Source organism: Crinia signifera, chromosome 2, assembly GCF_055691185.1.
Source record: "Crinia signifera chromosome 2, ASM5569118v1, whole genome shotgun sequence".
Classification (NCBI taxonomy): Eukaryota; Metazoa; Chordata; class Amphibia; order Anura; family Myobatrachidae; genus Crinia; species Crinia signifera.
This window is the reverse complement of record NC_139218.1, coordinates 401940060-401961218: the sequence shown is the minus strand read 5'-3', so window position 1 is coordinate 401961218 and position 21159 is coordinate 401940060. Positions and strand designations below refer to the sequence as shown.

Sequence of the window (21159 nt, the reverse complement as noted above, 5' to 3'; positions counted from 1 at the left end):
AGGGTAGGGGTGGCCAAACCAGTCCTGGGGACCTACCACCAGTCCATGTCTTCCACACCACCTGTGGATCGGTTAGGAATAACTACACCTGTGCACCAGCTACACGATCTGCGAAATGTGGCAGTTAGTAATGACTGCACCTGTGCACCAGCTAGGTAACATGGAAATGTGAGTTAGTAATGACTGCACCTGTGCACCAGCTAGGTACAGTAACATGGAAATGTGAGTTAGTAATGTCTGCACCTGTGCACCAGCTAGGTACAGTAACATGGAAATGTGAGTTAGTAATGTCTGCACCTGTGCACCAGCTACGTACAGTAACATGGAAATGTGAGTTAGTAATGTCTGCACCTGTGCACCAGCTACGTACAGTAACATGGAAATGTGAGTTAGTAATGTCTGCACCTGTGCACCAGCTACGTACAGTAACATGGAAATGTGAGTTAGTAATGACTGCACCTGTGCACCAGCTAGGAACAGTAACATGGAAATGTGAGTTAGTAATGACTGCACCTGTGCACCAGCTAGGAACAGTAACATGGAAATGTGAGTTAGTAATGGCTGCACCTGTGCACCAGCTAGGTAACATGGAAATGTGAGTTAGTAATAGCTGCATCTGTGCACCAGCTAGGAACAGTAACATGGAAATGTGAGTTAGAAATGACTGCACCTGTGCACCAGCTAGGTACAGTAACATGGAAATGTGAGTTAGTAATGACTGCACCTGTGCACCAGCTAAGTACAGTAACATGGAAATGTGAGTTAGTAATGTCTGCACCTGTTCACCAGCTACGTACAGTAACATGGAAATGTGAGTTAGTAATGACTGCACCTGTGCACCAGCTAGGGGGTCTGGGTAATATGTCATTTAGTAATGACTGCACCTGTGCACCAGCTAGGGGGTCTGGGTAATATGTCATTTAGTAATGACTGCACCTGTGCACCAGCTAGGGGGTCTGGGTAATATGTCATTTAGTAATGACTGCACCTGTGCACCAGCTAGGTTTGTGCATTACTATAAATCGTTTGCCCAGGAGTTCCAGGGACACGGTATCATATGCGTCTTCTTTAATGTGTTTAAGTATTCAACCGATTCAGGGTTGTACCCGACTCCAGCCTGGTCAGTGAGATTTGGGGGAAGGGGATACAAGCCCTCAGTGCATGGCAGCTTCCGGCACCTGATCTGGGAATGTTCCGGGTTTAAATCCTTTTGGGTCCAAGTGTTCCGGGTGCTTGTAATATGGGTTTCCCCCACCCCCCTTCCCCAACGACTGGACTATGGGCGAGATGTTCCAAACAAATAATGCCGACACACCGTCCACCGCAGACCCGCCCTATGTATCGGCAGGATCAGCCGACACACCGTCCACCGCAGACCCGCCCTATGTATCGGCAGGATCAGCCGACACACCGTCCACCGCAGACCCGCCCTATGTATCGGCAGGATCAGCCGACACACCGTCCACCGCAGACCCGCCCTATGTATCGGCAGGATCAGCCGACACACCGTCCACCGCAGACCCGCCCTATGTATCCGCAGGATCAGCCGACACACCGTCCACCGCAGACCCGCCCTATGTATCGGCAGGATCAGCCGACACACCGTCCACCGCAGACCCGCCCTATGTATCGGCAGGATCAGCCGACACACCGTCCACCGCAGACCCGCCCTATGTATCGGCAGGATCAGCCGACACACCGTCCACCGCAGACCCGCCCTATGTATCGGCAGGATCAGCCGACAAACCGTCCACCGCAGACTCGCCCTATGTAACTGCAGGATCAGCCGACACACCGTCCACCGCAGACCCGCCCTATGTATCTGCAGGATCAGCCGACACACCGTCCACCGCAGACCCGCCCTATGTATCTGCAGGATCAGCCGACAAACCGTCCACCGCAGACCCGCCCTATGTATCGGCAGGATCAGCCGACACACCGTCCACCGCAGACCCGCCCTATGTATCTGCAGGATCAGCCGACACACCGTCCACCGCAGACCCGCCCTATGTATCTGCAGGATCAGCCGACACACCGTCCACCGCAGACCCGCCCTATGTATCTGCAGGATCAGCTGACACACCTTATAAAATGTTCCGGTCATTTAGATGTTTCTCTCTTATGTATCAATGCTGTGTTACTGTATCCCTGGGTGTCCGTGTATACAAGGGGATGCAATAATTAGGATGGAAGTGTCTATGTTAATATGTCAACATGGAAAAAGGTTGACATGAGTTTGTTCTTGATTTTTTTTTTTTCTTTAAACTGACTTGTTCAAACTTCACCATCCACGTGGGCAGAGAGGGAGAATATAACAGTGTGCCAAGTGCAGGAGACGGGTACAGACACCAAAACCTGAAAAACTCATGTTGACAATTCCAATGTAAACCTTTTGCTTGTGTCGACCGTTGACCATGTTGACATAATGCATCCCAATGATTATACGACGGGTAGGAAGTGAGAAGCCTCCTATATACAGTTATATACAACAGATAAAAGTAGAAGGTTTATTCGGTTATAGGAGTCCTCCTTCGCCGACGCATGATGACACATGGCGGGTAGCAGTATAGATGCTGACAGAACAGGTTAAATACGTCCTTAGCACAATGTTATAGGATGAGGTCCGGAACAGCCCAGCTGCCCCCAGTCCTGCTCCCGCAGCCATCAGCGCAGGATCCTCAGCAGCCCCCGATCCTGTACCCACCAGCCTGGTCCTGCAGAATGCCTGCGTCACCCGCAGCCCCCGATCCTGTACCACCAGCCTGGTCCTGCAGAATGCCTGCGTCACCCGCAGCCCCCGATCCTGTACCACCAGCCTGGTCCTGCAGAATGCCTGCGTCACCTGGGGATGGACATAAGAGTGAGTCTGACACCTGCACAGCACCTGGCAATACACAACCTACCCTGATAGTGTGTGTGTGTATTATATATATTACTATAGTCATTGTCATTATCCACCCCCGATATATAACATTACTACAGGTATCACCATTATCCACCCCCGATATATAACATTACTACAGGTATCACCATTATCCACCCCCGATATAACACATTACTACAGGTATCACCATTATCCACCCCCGATATATAACATTACTACAGGTATCACCGATATATAACATTACTACAGGTATCACCATTATCCACCTCCGATATATAACATTACTACAGGTATCACCATTCTCCACCCCCGATACATAACATTACTACAGGTATCACCATTATCCACCCCCGATATATAACATTACTACAGGGATCACCATTATCCACCCCCGGTATATAACATTACTACAGGTATCACCATTATCCACCCCCAATATATAACATTACTACAGGTATCACCATTATCCACCCTTGATATATGACATTACTACAGGTATCACCATTATCCACCCCCGATATATAACATTACTACAGGGATCACCATTATCCACCCCCGGTATATAACATTACTACAGGTATCACCATTATCCACCCCCGATATATAACATTACTACAGGTATCACCATTATCCACCCTTGATATATGACATTACTACAGGTATCACCATTATCCACCCCCGATATATAACATTACTACAGGGAACAACCTTATCCACCCCCGATATATGACATTACTACAGGTATCATCATTATCCACCCCGATATAACACATTACTACAGGTATCACCGATATATAACATTACTACAGGTATCACCATTATCCACCCCCGATATATAACATTACTACAGGGATCACCATTATCCACCCCCGATATATAACATTACTACAGGGATCACCATTATCCATCCCCGATATATAACATTACTACAGGGATCACCATTATCCACCCCCGATATATAACATTACCACAGGTATCACCATTATCCACCCCCGATATAACACATTACTACAGGTATCACCATTATCCACCCCCTATATATAACATTACTACAGGTATCACCATTATCCATCCCCTATATATAACATTACTACAGGGATCATCATTATCCACCCCCGATATAACACATTACTACAGGTATCACCATTATCCACCCCCTATATATAACATTACTACAGGTATCACCATTATCCACCCCCGATATATAACATTACTACAGGTATCACCATTATCCACCCCCGATATATAACATTACTACAGGTATCACCATTATCCACCCCCGATATATAACATTACTACAGGTATCACCATTATCCACCCCCGATATATAACATTACTACAGGTATCACCATTATCCACCCCCGATATATAACATTACTACAGGTATCACCATTATCCACCCCCGATATAACACATTACTACAGGTATCACCATTATCTACCCCGATATATAACATTACCACAGGGATCATCATTATCCACCCCCGATATATAACATTACTACAGGTATCACCATTATCCACCCCCGATATAACACATTACTACAGGTATCATCATTATCCACCCCGATATAACACATTACTACAGGTATCACCGATATATAACATTACTACAGTTATCACCATTATCCACCTCGATATAACACATTACTACAGGTATCACCATTATCCATCCCCGATATATAACATTACCACAGGTATCACCATTATCCACCCCCGATATAACACATTACTACAGGTATCACCATTATCCACCCCCGATATATAACATTACTACAGGGATCACCATTATCCATCCCCTATATATAACATTACTACAGGGATCATCATTATCCACCCCCGATATAACACATTACTACAGGGATCACCATTATCCACCCCCGATATATAACATTACTATAGGTATCACCATTATCCACCCCCGATATATAACATTACTACAGGTATCACCATTATCCACCCCCGATATATAACATTACTACAGGTATCACCATTATCCACCCCCGATATATAACATTACCACAGGTATCACCATTATCCACCCCCGATATATAACATTACTACAGGTATCACCATTATCCACCCCCGATATATAACATTACTACAGGTATCACCATTATCCACCCCCGATATATAACATTACTACAGGTATCACCATTATCCACCCCCGATATATAACATTACTACAGGTATCACCATTATCCACCCCCAATATAACACATTACTACAGGTATCACCATTATCCACCCCGATATAACACATTACTACAGGTATCACCATTATCCACCCCGATATATAACATTACCACAGGGATCATCATTATCCACCCCCGATATATATCATTACTACAGGGATCACCATTATCTACCCCCGATATATAACATTACTACAGGTATCACCATTATCCACCCCCGATATATGACATTACTACAGGGATCACCATTATCCACCCCCGATATAACACATTACTACAGGTATCACCATTATCCACCCCCGATATATAACATTACTACAGGGAACACCATTATCCACCCCCGATATATAACATTACTACAGGTATCACCATTATCCACCCCCGATATATAACATTACTACAGGTATCACCATTATCCACCCCCGATATATAACATTACTACAGGTATCACCATTATCCACCCCCGATATATAACATTACTACAGGTATCATCATTATCCACCCCCGATATATAACATTACTACAGGTATCATCATTATCCACCCCGATATAACACATTACTACAGGTATCACCATTATCCACCCCCGATATATAACATTACTACAGGTATCACCATTAGCCACCCCCGATATATAACATTACTACAGGTATCACCATTATCCACCCCCGATATATAACATTACTACAGGGATCATCATTATCCACCCCCGATATATAACATTACTACAGGGATCATCATTATCCACCCCCGATATATAACATTACTACAGGGATCACCATTATCCATCCCCTATATATAACATTACTACAGGGATCATCATTATACACCATTGTACACCTACTACCCAATATTCCACACCCAAACGTAACCTGTTCCCAAGCATTCGAGACCTCTAAAAAGGTTACAGGCACCATGTCACTGGTAGTACAAATACTGAACATCTCATACACTGCACACACACTACAGTAACACTCATCTCCTGATATACTCTGTGTTGCTGGGGGACCCTGCTCCTCCCACTATATAACTCTCAGTCTGTGGCTTCCTGCTGCCTCCATTCCCCTCCTCACATCATGTCACTGCCCCTGTCACATGCAGCCCTGTCCTCACTGACACATCAATCATCTCCTGATATACTCTGTGCTGCTGGGGACCCTGCTCCTCCCACTGTATAACGCTCAGTCTGTGGCTTCCTGCTGCCTCCATTCCCCTCCTCACATCATGTCACTGCTCCTGTCACATGCAGCCCTGTCCTCACTGACACATCACTCATCTCCTGATATACTCTGTGCTGCTGGGGACCCTGCTCATCCCACTATATAACTCTCAGTCTGTGGCTTTCTGCTGCCTCCATTCCCCTCCTCACATCCTGTCACTGCCCCTGTCACATGCAGCCCTGTCCTCACTGACACATCCCCCATCTCCTGATATACTCTGTGCTGCTGGGGGACCCTGTGCCTCACACTATATAACTCTCAGTCTGTGGCTTCCTGCTGCCTTCATTTCCCTCCTCACATCATGTCACTGCCCCTGTCACATGCAGCACTGTCCTCACTGACACATCACTCATCTCCTGATATACTCTGTGCTGCTGGGACCCTGCTCCTCCCACTATATAACTCTCAGTCTGTGGCTTCCTGCTGCCTTCATTTCCCTCCTCACATCATGTCACTGCCCCTGTCACATGCAGCCCTGTCCTCACTGACGCATCACTCATCTCCTGATATACTCTGTGCTGCTGGGGACCCTGCTCCTCCCACTATATAACTGTCAGTCTGTGGCTTCCTGCAGCCTCCATTCCCCTCCTCACATCATGTCACTGCCCCTGTCACATGCAGTCCTGTCCTCACTGACACATCACTCATCTCCTGATATACTCTGTGCTGCTGGGCACCCTGCTCCTCCCACTATATAACTCTCAGTCTGTGGCTTCCTGCTGCCCCCATTCCCCTCCTCACATCATGTCACTGCCCCTGTCACATGCTGCCATGTCCTCACTGACACATCCCTCATCTCCTGATATACTCTGTGCTGCTGGGAACCCTGCTCCTCCCACTATATAACTCTCAGTCTGTGGCTTCCTGCTGCCCCCATTCCCCTCCTCACATCCTGTCACTGCCCCTGTCACATGCAGCCTTGTCCTCACTGACACATCACTCATCTCCTGATATACTCTGTGCTGCTCGGGACCCTGCTCCTCTCACTATATAACTCTCAGTCTGTGGCTTCCTGCTGCCTCCATTCCCCCCCTCACATCCTGTCACTGCCCCTGTCACATGCAGCCCTGTCCTCACTGACACATCACACATCTCCTGATATACTCTGTGCTGCTGGGCATCCTGCTCCTCCCACTATATAATTCTCAGTCTGTGGCTTCCTGCTGCCTTCATTCCCCTCCTCACATCAACATTAAAAACTCAAGAAATTGTAATTATTGTACAGACCTCACAGTGGTGTCTCCTTCCTGTAGTTGAATCCACACGTGCGCCCTTCGAACTGCAACTTAATGGCCTGTTTGAGGTGTAGTTGTGGGTCCATGGTGGTGATGGAGATGATGGGAGGGTGCAGTTTATCTGGGGAGAAGGCCTGGTCCCGACCCTTATTAGGAGAGTATGGTTGAATTTGTTTGGTCTTACTCTGGGAATGCACAGTGTCCTCAGCCGTTCTAGGAGACCACGGATTACATACTTTGGTCTTACTTGGAGAATACACAGTGTCCTCAGCCATTCTAGGAGACCACGGATGACATTCTTTGGTCTTACTTGGAGAATGCACAGTGTCCTCAGCCATTCTAGGAGACCACGGATGACATTCTTTGGTCTTACTCATGGAATACACTGTGTCCCTAGGTCTTCTTGGAGAGTATGAAAAGTCCTCAGGTCTTTTTGCAGCACAAGGTTTATCTTCAGATTTTAGAGGAGAGGTTACAATGTTCAGTGATTTTTTGGAAGGAGATACAGATTCCACAGGTCTCTTTGGTGAGGTTATCAGGTCATTCCATTTCCTCGGAGAGTGCACAGGGTTGCATATTACTTGGTGAGAGCGCAGGGGTTCCCCAGTCTTGGTAGTGTAGTGCATAGTGTTCTTGATATTCTCTGGAGAGTCGGTGATCTTCCTGTGCTCAAAGTCTTTCTCTGTGCCAGCCTGGCTTGATGAATATCCGGAGCTACTGGTTTTATTTTGGCAATAGCCAGTGTCTCTCACCTTGCTGCAAAATAAGCCAGAGTTACCCATCCTCTCCTGAAGGTGCGTACTCTCAGTGGTTTTCCGATGAGCGTATGGAGGGCTTCCATATTTTGGGTTTGTGAGAATGCCATTCCTCTTCAGCTCACGGTCTGGAGAACTTGGATTTTGGCCAGGCCTGCCAATTGCTTCCCATATATTAAGTTCGTAATGCACTGTGGGACTATGTAGTGAGGTAGGTGCATCTGCCGACAGAGTGGCCATGAAATCAGGAAGACCTTGGGAACCAGGCACATCCATGATGGCAATAGCTTGGCGAGAACGACTGCGTGGAAGAGAGTGTTGCTGGACCTGCTGAGTAAAGGTGAGGATGTCCATGGGGACTGTGGCCTGGGAATGGTATGTGGATGAGGTCATAATGGACCCTCTAGAGCTCTTCAGGGAGTTGTCAAGCGAGTGGCTGTTGGTTGACACTGGGGAAAGTGTAGACCAACTATCTGCACCTGCTTCCATTTTCTCTTTTCTGGATGAGTCTTTCTCTGGTGTCCTCCCAATATACCCATGGTAGGAAGGAACCCCATGTTTCTCCAAAAGAGTCACTATTGCTATATGCCCACCTTTGCCTGCTACTCTTATGGGGGTGCGTCCATAATGGTCAGCATGGAAGGGGCTGGCTTTTCCTTCCTCCAACAACACTCTGGCCAGCTCCCCATGCCCTTCCTGGGCTGCAATACACAGAGGAGTTGCTCCTTGGGAGCACTGGGCATCAGTGAATGCCCCGTTCTCTAGCAGCAGTTGGGCAATACTGGCATGTCCTCTCCAAGCTGTGCAGTATAATGGGGTTCTCCCTTCTTTGTCAAAGGCATTGCAATTGGCTCTTCCCTTGCCCAGAAGAAGCTGAGCCATTTCCAAGTCTCCCTGCCAGCAGGAGGCGTGTAAAGCTGTGCGTTCCTCTGGGTCCCTACCCTCGGGGTCAGCACCATTCTCCAACAGAACGTTCACAATGTCAGTTTGCCCTTGCAGAGCCAACAGGTACAGGAGGGGCTTGCCTTGGCCAGTCTTAATATCAGGGTCCGATCCCTTTCTCAGCAGTAATTCGACTGTACTTTTATTTCCCCCTAGAGCAGCAAAGCACAGAGCGGTCATGCCATCTCTGCCCCGCTGGTCTAGGGGAGACCCTCGGTTAAGCAGTAACTCTACGCATCCTGTGTGACCCTCCTGAGCTGCCAGAAGAAGAGCTGTATACCCCTCGTTGTCTCTTATGCCCATTTTAGTGCCTCCTTCTACAAGGGCACGGCAGACATTTCTCCTTCCTTCACAGGCTGCCCAGTGCAGCGGGCTCCAGCCCAAGTGGTCCTGGTGGTTCTCATTAAGGCCCCTGTCCAGTAAGACCCTGACAGCCTCTTCTCCTCTAGCTGCAGCAGCTGCCAGCACCAGTGCTGACCTCCCTTCTGTATCTGTGACATCTGTAGCAGCACCCCACAGCAATAAGACCCTCACTGTCTCAGCATGGCCTACTGAGGCAGCGGCCAGTAGTGGTGTCATCCGTGCCTTTCCTGGCCGGTCAGGGTCAGCTCCAGCCTCAAGCAGGAGCTCCGCAACTTCTTCCTGACCCTCATACGCAGCAACTAGTAGTGGTGTTGCCCCCTCCTGGTCTGGCAGCTCCGGGTCTGCACCATGTTCCAACAAGAGAGACACCAGCTCTGAGTGCCCGTGTCCTGCAGACACACACAGACAGGCCACAGCGAGGGCGGTGCGTCCTTCTAGATCACACTTATTCACATCCGCACCGGATTCAAGCAGCAGCTTCGCAACTGTATGATGACCCATGTATGCAGCTGCCATAAGAGGAGTGCGGCCCTCGACATCGGCACGGTCTACCTCCACCCCTGCTCTTAGTAAGGCCTTCACCGTGGCCTCATGACCTCCCCAAGCTGCTGCTCTTAGTGCTGTTCTTCCATCAGGGCCAGAAATATCAGGCTGAGCTCCAGAAGCAAGTAGTGCTTCTACCACCTCAGTGTGGCCACCCCAAGAAGCAGACCGTAGGGGTGTCCACGCACGGTTGTCAGTGTGGTCATAGCAGGCCCTATGTTTAAGGAGGAGCTCTACCACTTCCACATGTCCTTGGTGGGCTGCTAGGCCCAAAGGAGTTTGCCCATCTTCATCTGTAGCCTCCAGGTTTGCTCCTCTAGACAGCATCAGCTTAACAGCCTCCAGATTCCCAGCATGGGCTGCAGCGGCAAGCAGAGTCCTCCCAGCTCGATCCCGCTGGTTCAGCCCATTCCCACTCTCGATCAGCATTTCCACAGAACCAGCTTGCTGGAGAGTCTTCTTTAGAGCACAGGAGGCCTCCACAACCAAATCGCCATCCACCTTACTCCTGGCGAGCAGAAGCAGCTGCAGAACTTCCAACTCTAGGGGAAAGTTTGAGGCCAAACAGTCCGATACAGGAACCCCTGTCCACAAAAGCCATAGCGCTAAGTGAGAAGGTTCTAGCCCTCGGAGGTCAGACAGTAGAAGATGCCGGGCTAGTTCATGGACCTCAGCAGGCTTCAGATGTGGTGCTCGTGCTGATAGACTCATGGCAAGCATACAGTGACCCTCAGAGACATTGCACAGGTACTTCTGAGTACAGTATTTCACATCCAAGAGCCATTCGGAAAAGCTGTGATGGAAGAGGACTAGTCTGTCGGGGGCACATAGTGGGCGCAGCAGCATGGAAATGGAATCCAGAATCTTGCTGAATTCCTCAGGGCTCCACCCTTTCATCTGCTTTGTCCAGACTGCCTGGTGCAGCTCAGAAGGTAACAGAGGAGACGGAGAAGCCAAGATGACATTAAGCAGCGTCTGCACCTGGCAGAACTGCCGACCAGAGAAAAGCCGCTGGCACAGCCAAAGATAGAGTCCGTTCAAGGTGCCAGGGATATGGCGGATCTCTCGGAGGACGATGGCCCCCTCGGAGATGCCATCCAGCACGCGCTCCAGGTAGAGGAAGCAGCCGTTGCTCTTTATGTGCAGCTGGTTAAGCATCTCTGCAGTGTCGACCGTCAGGTGCTGCCGGAGAGCCTCTTCCCGGTCCAGGCGGCACAGGATGTACTGCTGAACATCATGGACGATATGAGCTTTGCGGAGGTCGTCCAGACACAGCCTGCGGAAACCTGCGGGGAACAGGATGAGATGGATCACTCACAGCGGAATATACAGGTGAGGAGCTTGCTGGGATAGAACACAGGTGTATATATCAGGGTGTGCGGAGGAGCTTGCTGTGAGTGTATGCAGATAGGGATAGAGCACAGGTGTATATATCAGGGTGCACAGAGGAGCTTGCTGTGAGTGTATGCAGATAGGGATAGAGCACAGGTGTATATATCAGGGTGCACAGAGGAGCTTGCTGTGAGTGTATGCAGATAGGGATAGAGCACAGGTGTATATATCAGAGTGCACAGAAAAGCTTGCTGTGAGTGTATGCAGGTAGGGATAGAACACAGGTGTATATATCAGGGTGCACAGCTTGCCATGTGTGTATGCAGGTAGGGATAGAGCACAGGTGTATATATCAGGATGCACAGAGGAGCTTGCTGTGAGTGTATGCAGATAGGGATAGAACACAGGTGTATATATCAGGGCGCACAGCTTGCTGTGAGTGTATACAGATAGGGATAGAGCACAGGTGTATATATCAGGGTGCACAGAGGAGCTTGCTGTGAGTGTATGCAGATAGGGATAGAGCACAGGTGTATATATCAGGGTGCACAGAGGAGCTTGCTGTGAGTGTATGCAGGTAGGGATAGAACACAGGTGTATATATCAGGGCGCACAGCTTGCCATGTGTGTATGCAGGTAGGGATAGAGCACAGGTGTATATATCAGGATGCACAGAGGAGCTTGCTGTGAGTGTATGCAGATAGGGATAGAACACAGGTGTATATATCAGGGCGCACAGCTTGCCGTGTGTGTATGCAGGTAGGGATAGAGCACAGGTGTATATATCAGAGTGCACAGAGGAGCTTGCTGTGTGTGTATGCAGGTAGGGATAGAACACAGGTGTATATATCAGGGTGCACAGAGGAGCTTGCTGTGAGTGTATGCAGATAGGGATAGAGCACAGGTGTATATATCAGAGTGCACAGAGGAGCTTGCTGTGAGTGTATGCAGGTAGGGATAGAGCACAGGTCAGGTGTATATATCAGAGTGCACAGAGGAGCTTGCTGTGAGTGTATGCAGGTAGGGATAGAGCACAGGTGTATATATCAGAGTGCACAGAGGAGCTTGCTGTGAGTGTATACAGATAGGGATAGAACACAGGTGTATATATCAGGGTGCACAGAGGAGCTTGCTGTGAGTGTATACAGATAGGGATAGAGCACAGGTGTATATATCAGGGTGCACAGAGGAGCTTGCTGTGAGTGTATACAGGTAGGGATAGAGCACAGGTGTATATATCAGGGTGCACAGAGGAGCTTGCTGTGAGTGTATACAGATAGGGATAGAGCACAGGTGTATATATCAGAGTGCACAGAGGAGCTTGCTGTGAGTGTATACAGATAGGGATAGAGCACAGGTGTATATATCAGGGTGCACAGAGGAGCTTGCTGTGAGTGTATACAGATAGGGATAGAGCACAGGTGTATATATCAGAGTGCACAGAGGAGCTTGCTGTGAGTGTATACAGGAAGGGATAGAACACAGGTGTATATATCAGGGTGCACAGAGGAGCTTGCTGTGAGTGTATACATATAGGGACAGAGCACAGGTGTATATATCAGGGTGCACAGAGGAGCTTGCTGTGAGTGTATACAGATAGGGATAGAGCACAGGTGTATATATCAGGGTGCACAGAGGAGCTTGCTGTGAGTGTATACAGATAGGGATAGAGCACAGGTGTATATATCAGGGTGCACAGAGGAGCTTGCTGTGAGTGTATACAGATAGGGATAGAGCACAGGTGTATATATCAGGGTGCGTGGAGGAGCTTGCTGTGAGTGTATACAGATAGAGATAGAGCACAGGTGTATATATCAGGGTGCACAGGTGTATATATCAGGGTGCACAGAGGAGCTTGCTGTGAGTGTATGCAGATAGGGATAGAGCACAGGTGTATATATCAGGGTGCACAGAGGAGCTTGCTGTGAGTGTATACAGGTAGGTATAGAGCACAGGTGTATATATCAGGGTGCACAGAGGAGCTTGCTGTGAGTGTATACAGATAGGGATAGAGCACAGGTGTATATATCAGGGTGCACAGAGGAGCTTGCTGTGAGTGTATACAGATAGGGATAGAGCACAGGTGTATATATCAGGGTGCACAGAGGAGCTTGCTGTGAGTGTATACAGATAGGGATAGAGCACAGGTGTATATATCAGAGTGCACAGAGGAGCTTGCTGTGAGTGTATACAGGAAGGGATAGAACACAGGTGTATATATCAGGGTGCACAGAGGAGCTTGCTGTGAGTGTATACATATAGGGATAGAGCACAGGTGTATATATCAGGGTGCACAGAGGAGCTTGCTGTGAGTGTATACAGATAGGGATAGAGCACAGGTGTATATATCAGGGTGCACAGAGGAGCTTGCTGTGAGTGTATACCGATAGGGATAGAGCACAGGTGTATATATCAGAGTGCACAGAGGAGCTTGCTGTGAGTGTATACAGATGGGGATAGAGCACAGGTGTATATATCAGGGTGCACAGAGGAGCTTGCTGTGAGTGTATACAGATAGGGATAGAGCACAGGTGTATATATCAGGGTGCACAGAGGAGCTTGCTGTGAGTGTATGCAGATAGGGATAGAGCACAGGTGTATATATCAGGGTGCACAGAGGAGCTTGCTGTGAGTGTATGCAGATAGGGATAGAGCACAGGTGTATCTATCAGGGTGCATAGCTTGCTGTGAGTGTATGCAGGTAGGGATAGAACACAGGTGTATATATCAGGGTGCACAGAGGAGCTTGCTGTGAGTGTATACAGACAGGGATAGAGCACAGGTGTATATATCAGGGTGCACAGAGGAGCTTGCTGTGAGTGTATACAGATAGGGATAGAGCACAGGTGTATATATCAGAGTGCACAGAGGAGCTTGCTGTGAGTGTATACAGATAGGGATAGAGCACAGGTGTATATATCAGGGTGCACAGAGGAGCTTGCTGTGAGTTTATACAGATAGGGATAGAGCACAGGTGTATATATCAGAGTGCACAGAGGAGCTTGCTGTGAGTGTATACAGATAGGGATAGAACACAGGTGTATATATCAGGGTGCACAGAGGAGCTTGCTGTGAGTGTATACAGATAGGGATAGAGCACAGGTGTATATATCAGGGTGCACAGAGGAGCTTGCTGTGAGTATGCAGGTAGGGATAGAGCACAGGTGTATATATCAGGGTGCACAGAGGAGCTTGCTGTGAGTGTATACAGATAGGGATAGAGCACAGGTGTATATATCAGGGTGCACAGCTTGCTGTGAGTGTATACAGATAGGGATAGAACACAGGTGTATATATCAGGGTGCACAGAGGAGCTTGCTGTGAGTGTATACAGATAGGGATAGAGCACAGGTGTATATATCAGGGTGCGCGGAGGAGCTTGCTGTGAGTGTATACAGATAGGGATAGAGCACAGGTGTATATATCAGGGTGCACAGAGGAGCTTGCTGTGAGTGTATGCAGATAGGGACAGAGCACAGGTGTATATATCAGAGTGCACAGAGGAGCTTGCTGTGAGTGTATACAGGTAGGGATAGAGCACAGGTGTATATATCAGGGTGCACAGAGGAGCTTGCTGTGAGTGTATGCAGATAGGGATAGAGCACAGGTGTATATATCAGGGTGCACAGAGGAGCTTGCTGTGAGTGTATACAGATAGGGATAGAGCACAGGTGTATATATCAGGGTGTGCACCTTGCCGTGTATGTATGCAGATAGGGATAGAGCACAGGTGTATATATCAGAGTGCACAGAGGAGCTTGCTGTGAGTGTATACAGATAGGGATAGAGCACAGGTGTATATATCAGGGTGCACAGAGGAGCTTGCTGTGAGTGTATGCAGATAGGGATAGAGCACAGGTGTATATATCAGAGTGCACAGAGGAGCTTGCTGTGAGTGTATACAGATAGGGATAGAGCACAGGTGTATATATCAGGGTGCACAGAGGAGCTTGCTGTGAGTGTATGCAGATAGGGATAGAGCACAGGTGTATATATCAGGGTGCACAGAGGAGCTTGCTGTGAGTGTATACAGATAGGGATAGAGCACAGGTGTATATATCAGGGTGCACAGAGGAGCTTGCCGTGTGTGTATGCAGATAGGGATAGAGCACAGGTGTATATATCAGGGTGCACAGAGGAGCTTGCTGTGAGTGTATACAGATAGGGATAGAGCACAGGTGTATATATCAGGGCGCACAGCTTGCCGTGTGTGTATGCAGATAGGGATAGAGCACAGGTGTATATATCAGAGTGAATAGAGGAGCTTGCTGTGAGTGTATACAGATAGGGATAGAGCACAGGTGTATATATCAGGGTGCACAGAGGAGCTTGCTGTGAGTGTATACAGATAGGGATAGAGCACAGGTGTATATATCAGGGTGCGCGGAGGAGCTTGCTGTGAGTGTATACAGATAGGGATAGAGCACAGGTGTATATATCAGGGTGCACAGAGGAGCTTGCTGTGAGTGTATACAGATAGGGATAGAGCACAGGTGTATATATCAGGGTGCACAGAGGAGCTTGCTGTGAGTGTATACAGATAGGGATAGAGCACAGGTGTAGATATCAGGGTGCACAGAGGAGCTTGCTGTGAGTGTATGCAGATAGGGATAGAGCACAGGTGTATATATCAGGGTGCACAGAGGAGCTTGCTGTGAGTGTATACAGATAGGGATAGAGCACAGGTGTATATATCAGGGTGCACAGAGGAGCTTGCTGTGAGTGTATACAGATAGGGATAGAGCACAGGTGTATATATCAGGGTGCACAGAGGAGCTTGCTGTGAGTGTATACAGATAGGGATAGAGCACAGGTGTATATATCAGAGTGCACAGAGGAGCTTGCTGTGAGTGTATACAGGAAGGGATAGAACACAGGTGTATATATCAGGGTGCACAGAGGAGCTTGCTGTGAGTGTATACATATAGGGATAGAGCACAGGTGTATATATCAGGGTGCACAGAGGAGCTTGCTGTGAGTGTATACAGATAGGGATAGAGCACAGGTGTATATATCAGGGTGCACAGAGGAGCTTGCTGTGAGTGTATACCGATAGGGATAGAGCACAGGTGTATATATCAGAGTGCACAGAGGAGCTTGCTGTGAGTGTATACAGATAGGGATAGAGCACAGGTGTATATATCAGGGTGCACAGAGGAGCTTGCTGTGAGTGTATACAGATAGGGATAGAGCACAGGTGTATATATCAGGGTGCACAGAGGAGCTTGCTGTGAGTGTATGCAGATAGGGATAGAGCACAGGTGTATATATCAGGGTGCATAGCTTGCTGTGAGTGTATGCAGGTAGGGATAGAACACAGGTGTATATATCAGGGTGCACAGAGGAGCTTGCTGTGAGTGTATACAGACAGGGATAGAGCACAGGTGTATATATCAGGGTGCACAGAGGAGCTTGCTGTGAGTGTATACAGATAGGGATAGAGCACAGGTATATATATAAGAGTGCACAGAGGAGCTTGCTGTGAGTGTATACAGATAGGGATAGAGCACAGGTGTATATATCAGGGTGCACAGAGGAGCTTGCTGTGAGTTTATACAGATAGGGATAGAGCACAGGTGTATATATCAGAGTGCACAGAGGAGCTTGCTGTGAGTGTATACAGATAGGGATAGAACACAGGTGTATATATCAGGGTGCACAGAGGAGCTTGCTGTGAGTGTATACAGATAGGGATAGAGCACAGGTGTATATATCAGGGTGCACAGAGGAGCTTGCTGTGAGTGTATGCAGGTAGGGATAGAGCACAGGTGTATATATCAGGGTGCACAGAGGAGCTTGCTGTGAGTGTATACAGATAGGGATAGAGCACAGGTGTGTATATCAGGGTGCACAGCTTGCTGTGAGTGTATACAGATAGGGATAGAACACAGGTGTATATATCAGGGTGCACAGAGGAGCTTGCTGTGAGTGTATACAGATAGGGATAGAGCACAGGTGTATATATCAGGGTGCGCGGAGGAGCTTGCTGTGAGTGTATACAGATAGGGATAGAGCACAGGTGTATATATCAGGGTGCACAGAGGAGCTTGCTGTGAGTGTATGCAGATAGGGACAGAGCACAGGTGTATATATCAGGGTGCACAGAGGAGCTTGCTGTGTGTGTATACAGATAGGGATAGAGCACAGGTGTATATATCAGGGTGCACAGAGGAGCTTGCTGTGAGTGTATACAGATAGGGATAGAGCACAGGTGTATATATCAGGGTGCGCGGAGGAGCTTGCTGTGAGTGTATACAGATAGGGATAGAGCACAGGTGTATATATCAGGGTGCACAGAGGAGCTTGCTGTGAGTGTATACAGATAGGGATAGAGCACAGGTGTATATATCAGGGTGTGCACCTTGCCGTGTATGTATGCAGATAGGGATAGAGCACAGGTGTATATATCAGAGTGCACAGAGGAGCTTGCTGTGAGTGTATACAGATAGGGATAGAACACAGGTGTATATATCAGGGTGCACAGAGGAGCTTGCTGTGAGTGTATGCAGATAGGGACAGAGCACAGGTGTATATATCAGAGTGCACAGAGGAGCTTGCTGTGAGTGTATACAGGTAGGGATAGAGCACAGGTGTATATATCAGGGTGCACAGAGGAGCTTGCTGTGAGTGTATGCAGATAGGGATAGAGCACAGGTGTATATATCAGGGTGCACAGAGGAGCTTGCTGTGAGTGTATACAGATAGGGATAGAGCACAGGTGTATATATCAGGGTGTGCACCTTGCCGTGTATGTATGCAGATAGGGATAGAGCACAGGTGTATATATCAGGGTGCACAGAGGAGCTTGCTGTGAGTGTATGCAGGTAGGGATAGAGCACAGGTGTATATATCAGAGTGCACAGAGGAGCTTGCTGTGAGTGTATACAGATAGGGATAGAGCACAGGTGTATATATCAGGGTGCACAGAGGAGCTTGCTGTGAGTGTATGCAGATAGGGACAGAGCACAGGTGTATATATCAGAGTGCACAGAGGAGCTTGCTGTGAGTGTATACAGGTAGGGATAGAGCACAGGTGTATATATCAGGGTGCACAGAGGAGCTTGCTGTGAGTGTATGCAGGTAGGGATAGAGCACAGGTGTATATATCAGAGTGCACAGAGGAGCTTGCTGTGAGTGTATACAGATAGGGATAGAGGACAGGTGTATATATCAGGGTGCACAGAGGAGCTTGCTGTGAGTGTATGCAGATAGGGATAGAGCACAGGTGTATATATCAGAGTGCACAGAGGAGCTTGCTGTGAGTGTATACAGATAGGGATAGAGCACAGGTGTATATATCAGGGTGCACAGAGGAGCTTGCTGTGAGTGTATGCAGATAGGGATAGAGCACAGGTGTATATATCAGGGTGCACAGAGGAGCTTGCTGTGAGTGTATACAGATAGGGATAGAGCACAGGTGTATATATCAGGGTGCACAGAGGAGCTTGCCGTGTGTGTATGCAGATAGGGATAGAGCACAGGTGTATATATCAGGGTGCACAGAGGAGCTTGCTGTGAGTGTATACAGATAGGGATAGAGCACAGGTGTATATATCAGGGTGCACAGCTTGCCGTGTGTGTATGCAGATAGGGATAGAGCACAGGTGTATATATCAGAGTGCACAGAGGAGCTTGCTGTGAGTGTATACAGATAGGGATAGAGCACAGGTGTATATATCAGGGTGCACAGAGGAGCTTGCTGTGAGTGTATACAGATAGGGATAGAGCACAGGTGTATATATCAGGGTGTGCGGAGGAGCTTGCTGTGAGTGTATACAGATAGGGATAGAGCACAGGTGTATATATCAGGGTGCACAGAGGAGCTTGCTGTGAGTGTATACAGATAGGGATAGAGCACAGGTGTATATATCAGAGTGCACAGAGGAGCTTGCTGTGAGTGTATACAGGTAGGGATAGAGCACAGGTGTAGATATCAGGGTGCACAGAGGAGCTTGCTGTGAGTGTATGCAGATAGGGATAGAGCACAGGTGTATATATCAGGGTGCACAGAGGAGCTTGCTGTGAGTGTATACAGATAGGGATAGAACACAGGTGTATATATCAGGGTGCACAGAGGAGCTTGCTGTGAGTGTATACAGATAGGGATAGAGCACAGGTGTATATATCAGGGTGCACAGAGGAGCTTGCTGTGAGTGTATACAGGTAGGGATAGAGCACAGGTGTATATATCAGGGTGCACAGAGGAGCTTGCTGTGAGTGTATACAGATAGGGATAGAGCACAGGTGTATATATCAGAGTGCACAGAGGAGCTTGCTGTGAGTGTATACAGATAGGGATAGAGCACAGGTGTATATATCAGAGTGCACAGAGAAGCTTGCTGTGAGTGTATACAGATAGGGATAGAGCACAGGTGTATATATCAGGGAGCACAGAGGAGCTTTCTGTGAGTGTATACAGATAGGGATAGAGCACAGGTGTATATATCAGAGTGCACAGAGGAGCTTGCTGTGAGTGTATGCAGATAGGGACAGAGCACAGGTGTATATATCAGGGTGCACAGAGGAGCTTGCTGTGTGTGTATACAGATAGGGATAGAGCACAGGTGTATATATCAGGGTGCACAGAGGAGCTTGCCGTGTGTGTATGCAGATAGGGACAGAGCACAGGTGTATATATCAGGGTGTACAGAGGAGCTTGCTGTGAGTGTATGCAGGTAGGGATAGAGCACAGGTGTATATCTCAGGGTGCACAGAGGAGCTTGCTGTGAGTATACAGATAGGGATAGAGCACAGGTGTATATATCAGGGTGCACAGAGGAGCTTGCTGTGAGTGTATACAGATAGGGATAGAGCACAGGTGTATATATCAGGGTGCACAGAGGAGCTTGCTGTGAGTGTATGCAGATAGGGATAGAGCACAGGAGTATATATCAGGGTGCACAGAGGAGCTTGCTGTGAGTGTATACAGGTAGGGATAGAGCACAGGTGTATATATCAGGGTGCACAGAGGAGCTTGCCGTGAGTATACAGATAGGGATAGAGCATAGGTGTATATATCAGGGTGCACAGAGGAGCTTGCTGTGAGTGTATACAGATAGGGATAGAGCACAGGTGTATATATCAGGGTGCACAGAGGAGCTTGCTGTGAGTGTATACAGATAGGGATAGAGCACAGGTGTATATATCAGGGTGCACAGAGGAGCTTGCTGTGAGTGTATACATATAGGGACAGAGCACAGGTGTATATATCAGGGTGCACAGAGGAGCTTGCTGTGAGTGTATACAGATAGGGATAGAGCACAGGTGTATATATCAGGGTGCACAGCTTGCTGTGAGTGTATACAGATAGGGATAGAGCACAGGTGTATATATCAGGATGCACAGAGGAGCTTGCCGTGTGTGTATGCAGATAGGGATAGAGCACAGGTGTATATATCAGGGTGCACAGAGGAGTTTGCTGTGAGTGTATACAGGTAGGGATAGAGCACAGGTGTATATATCAGGGTGCACAGAGGAGCTTGCTGTGAGTGTATACAGATAGGGATAGAGCACAGGTGTATATATCAGGGTGCACAGAGGAGTTTGCTGTGAGTGTATACAGGTAGGGATAGAGCACAGGTGTATATATCAGGGTGCACAGAGGAGCTTGCTGTGAGTGTATACAGATAGGGATAGAGCACAGGTGTATATATCAGGATGCACAGAGGAGCTTGCCGTGTGTGTATGCAGATAG

The 21159-nt window shown here is 48.2% G+C and overlaps 1 protein-coding gene across 1 annotated transcript in view; it reads right to left on the bottom strand.

The window, feature by feature from the left end:
* Positions 1-2493: 2493 nt before the first annotated feature.
* Positions 2494-21159, bottom strand: part of LOC146058332 (uncharacterized) — a 32219-nt gene continuing 13553 nt past the window's right edge. The window contains exons 4-5 of the mRNA XM_083170608.1: positions 7523-11419; positions 2494-2842 (exon numbers count right to left, since the gene is read on the bottom strand). Of these exons, the coding sequence (XP_083026734.1) occupies positions 7524-11419 (3896 nt within the window). The 3' untranslated portion in view covers positions 2494-2842; position 7523. The remainder of the gene's footprint in view (positions 2843-7522; positions 11420-21159) is intronic.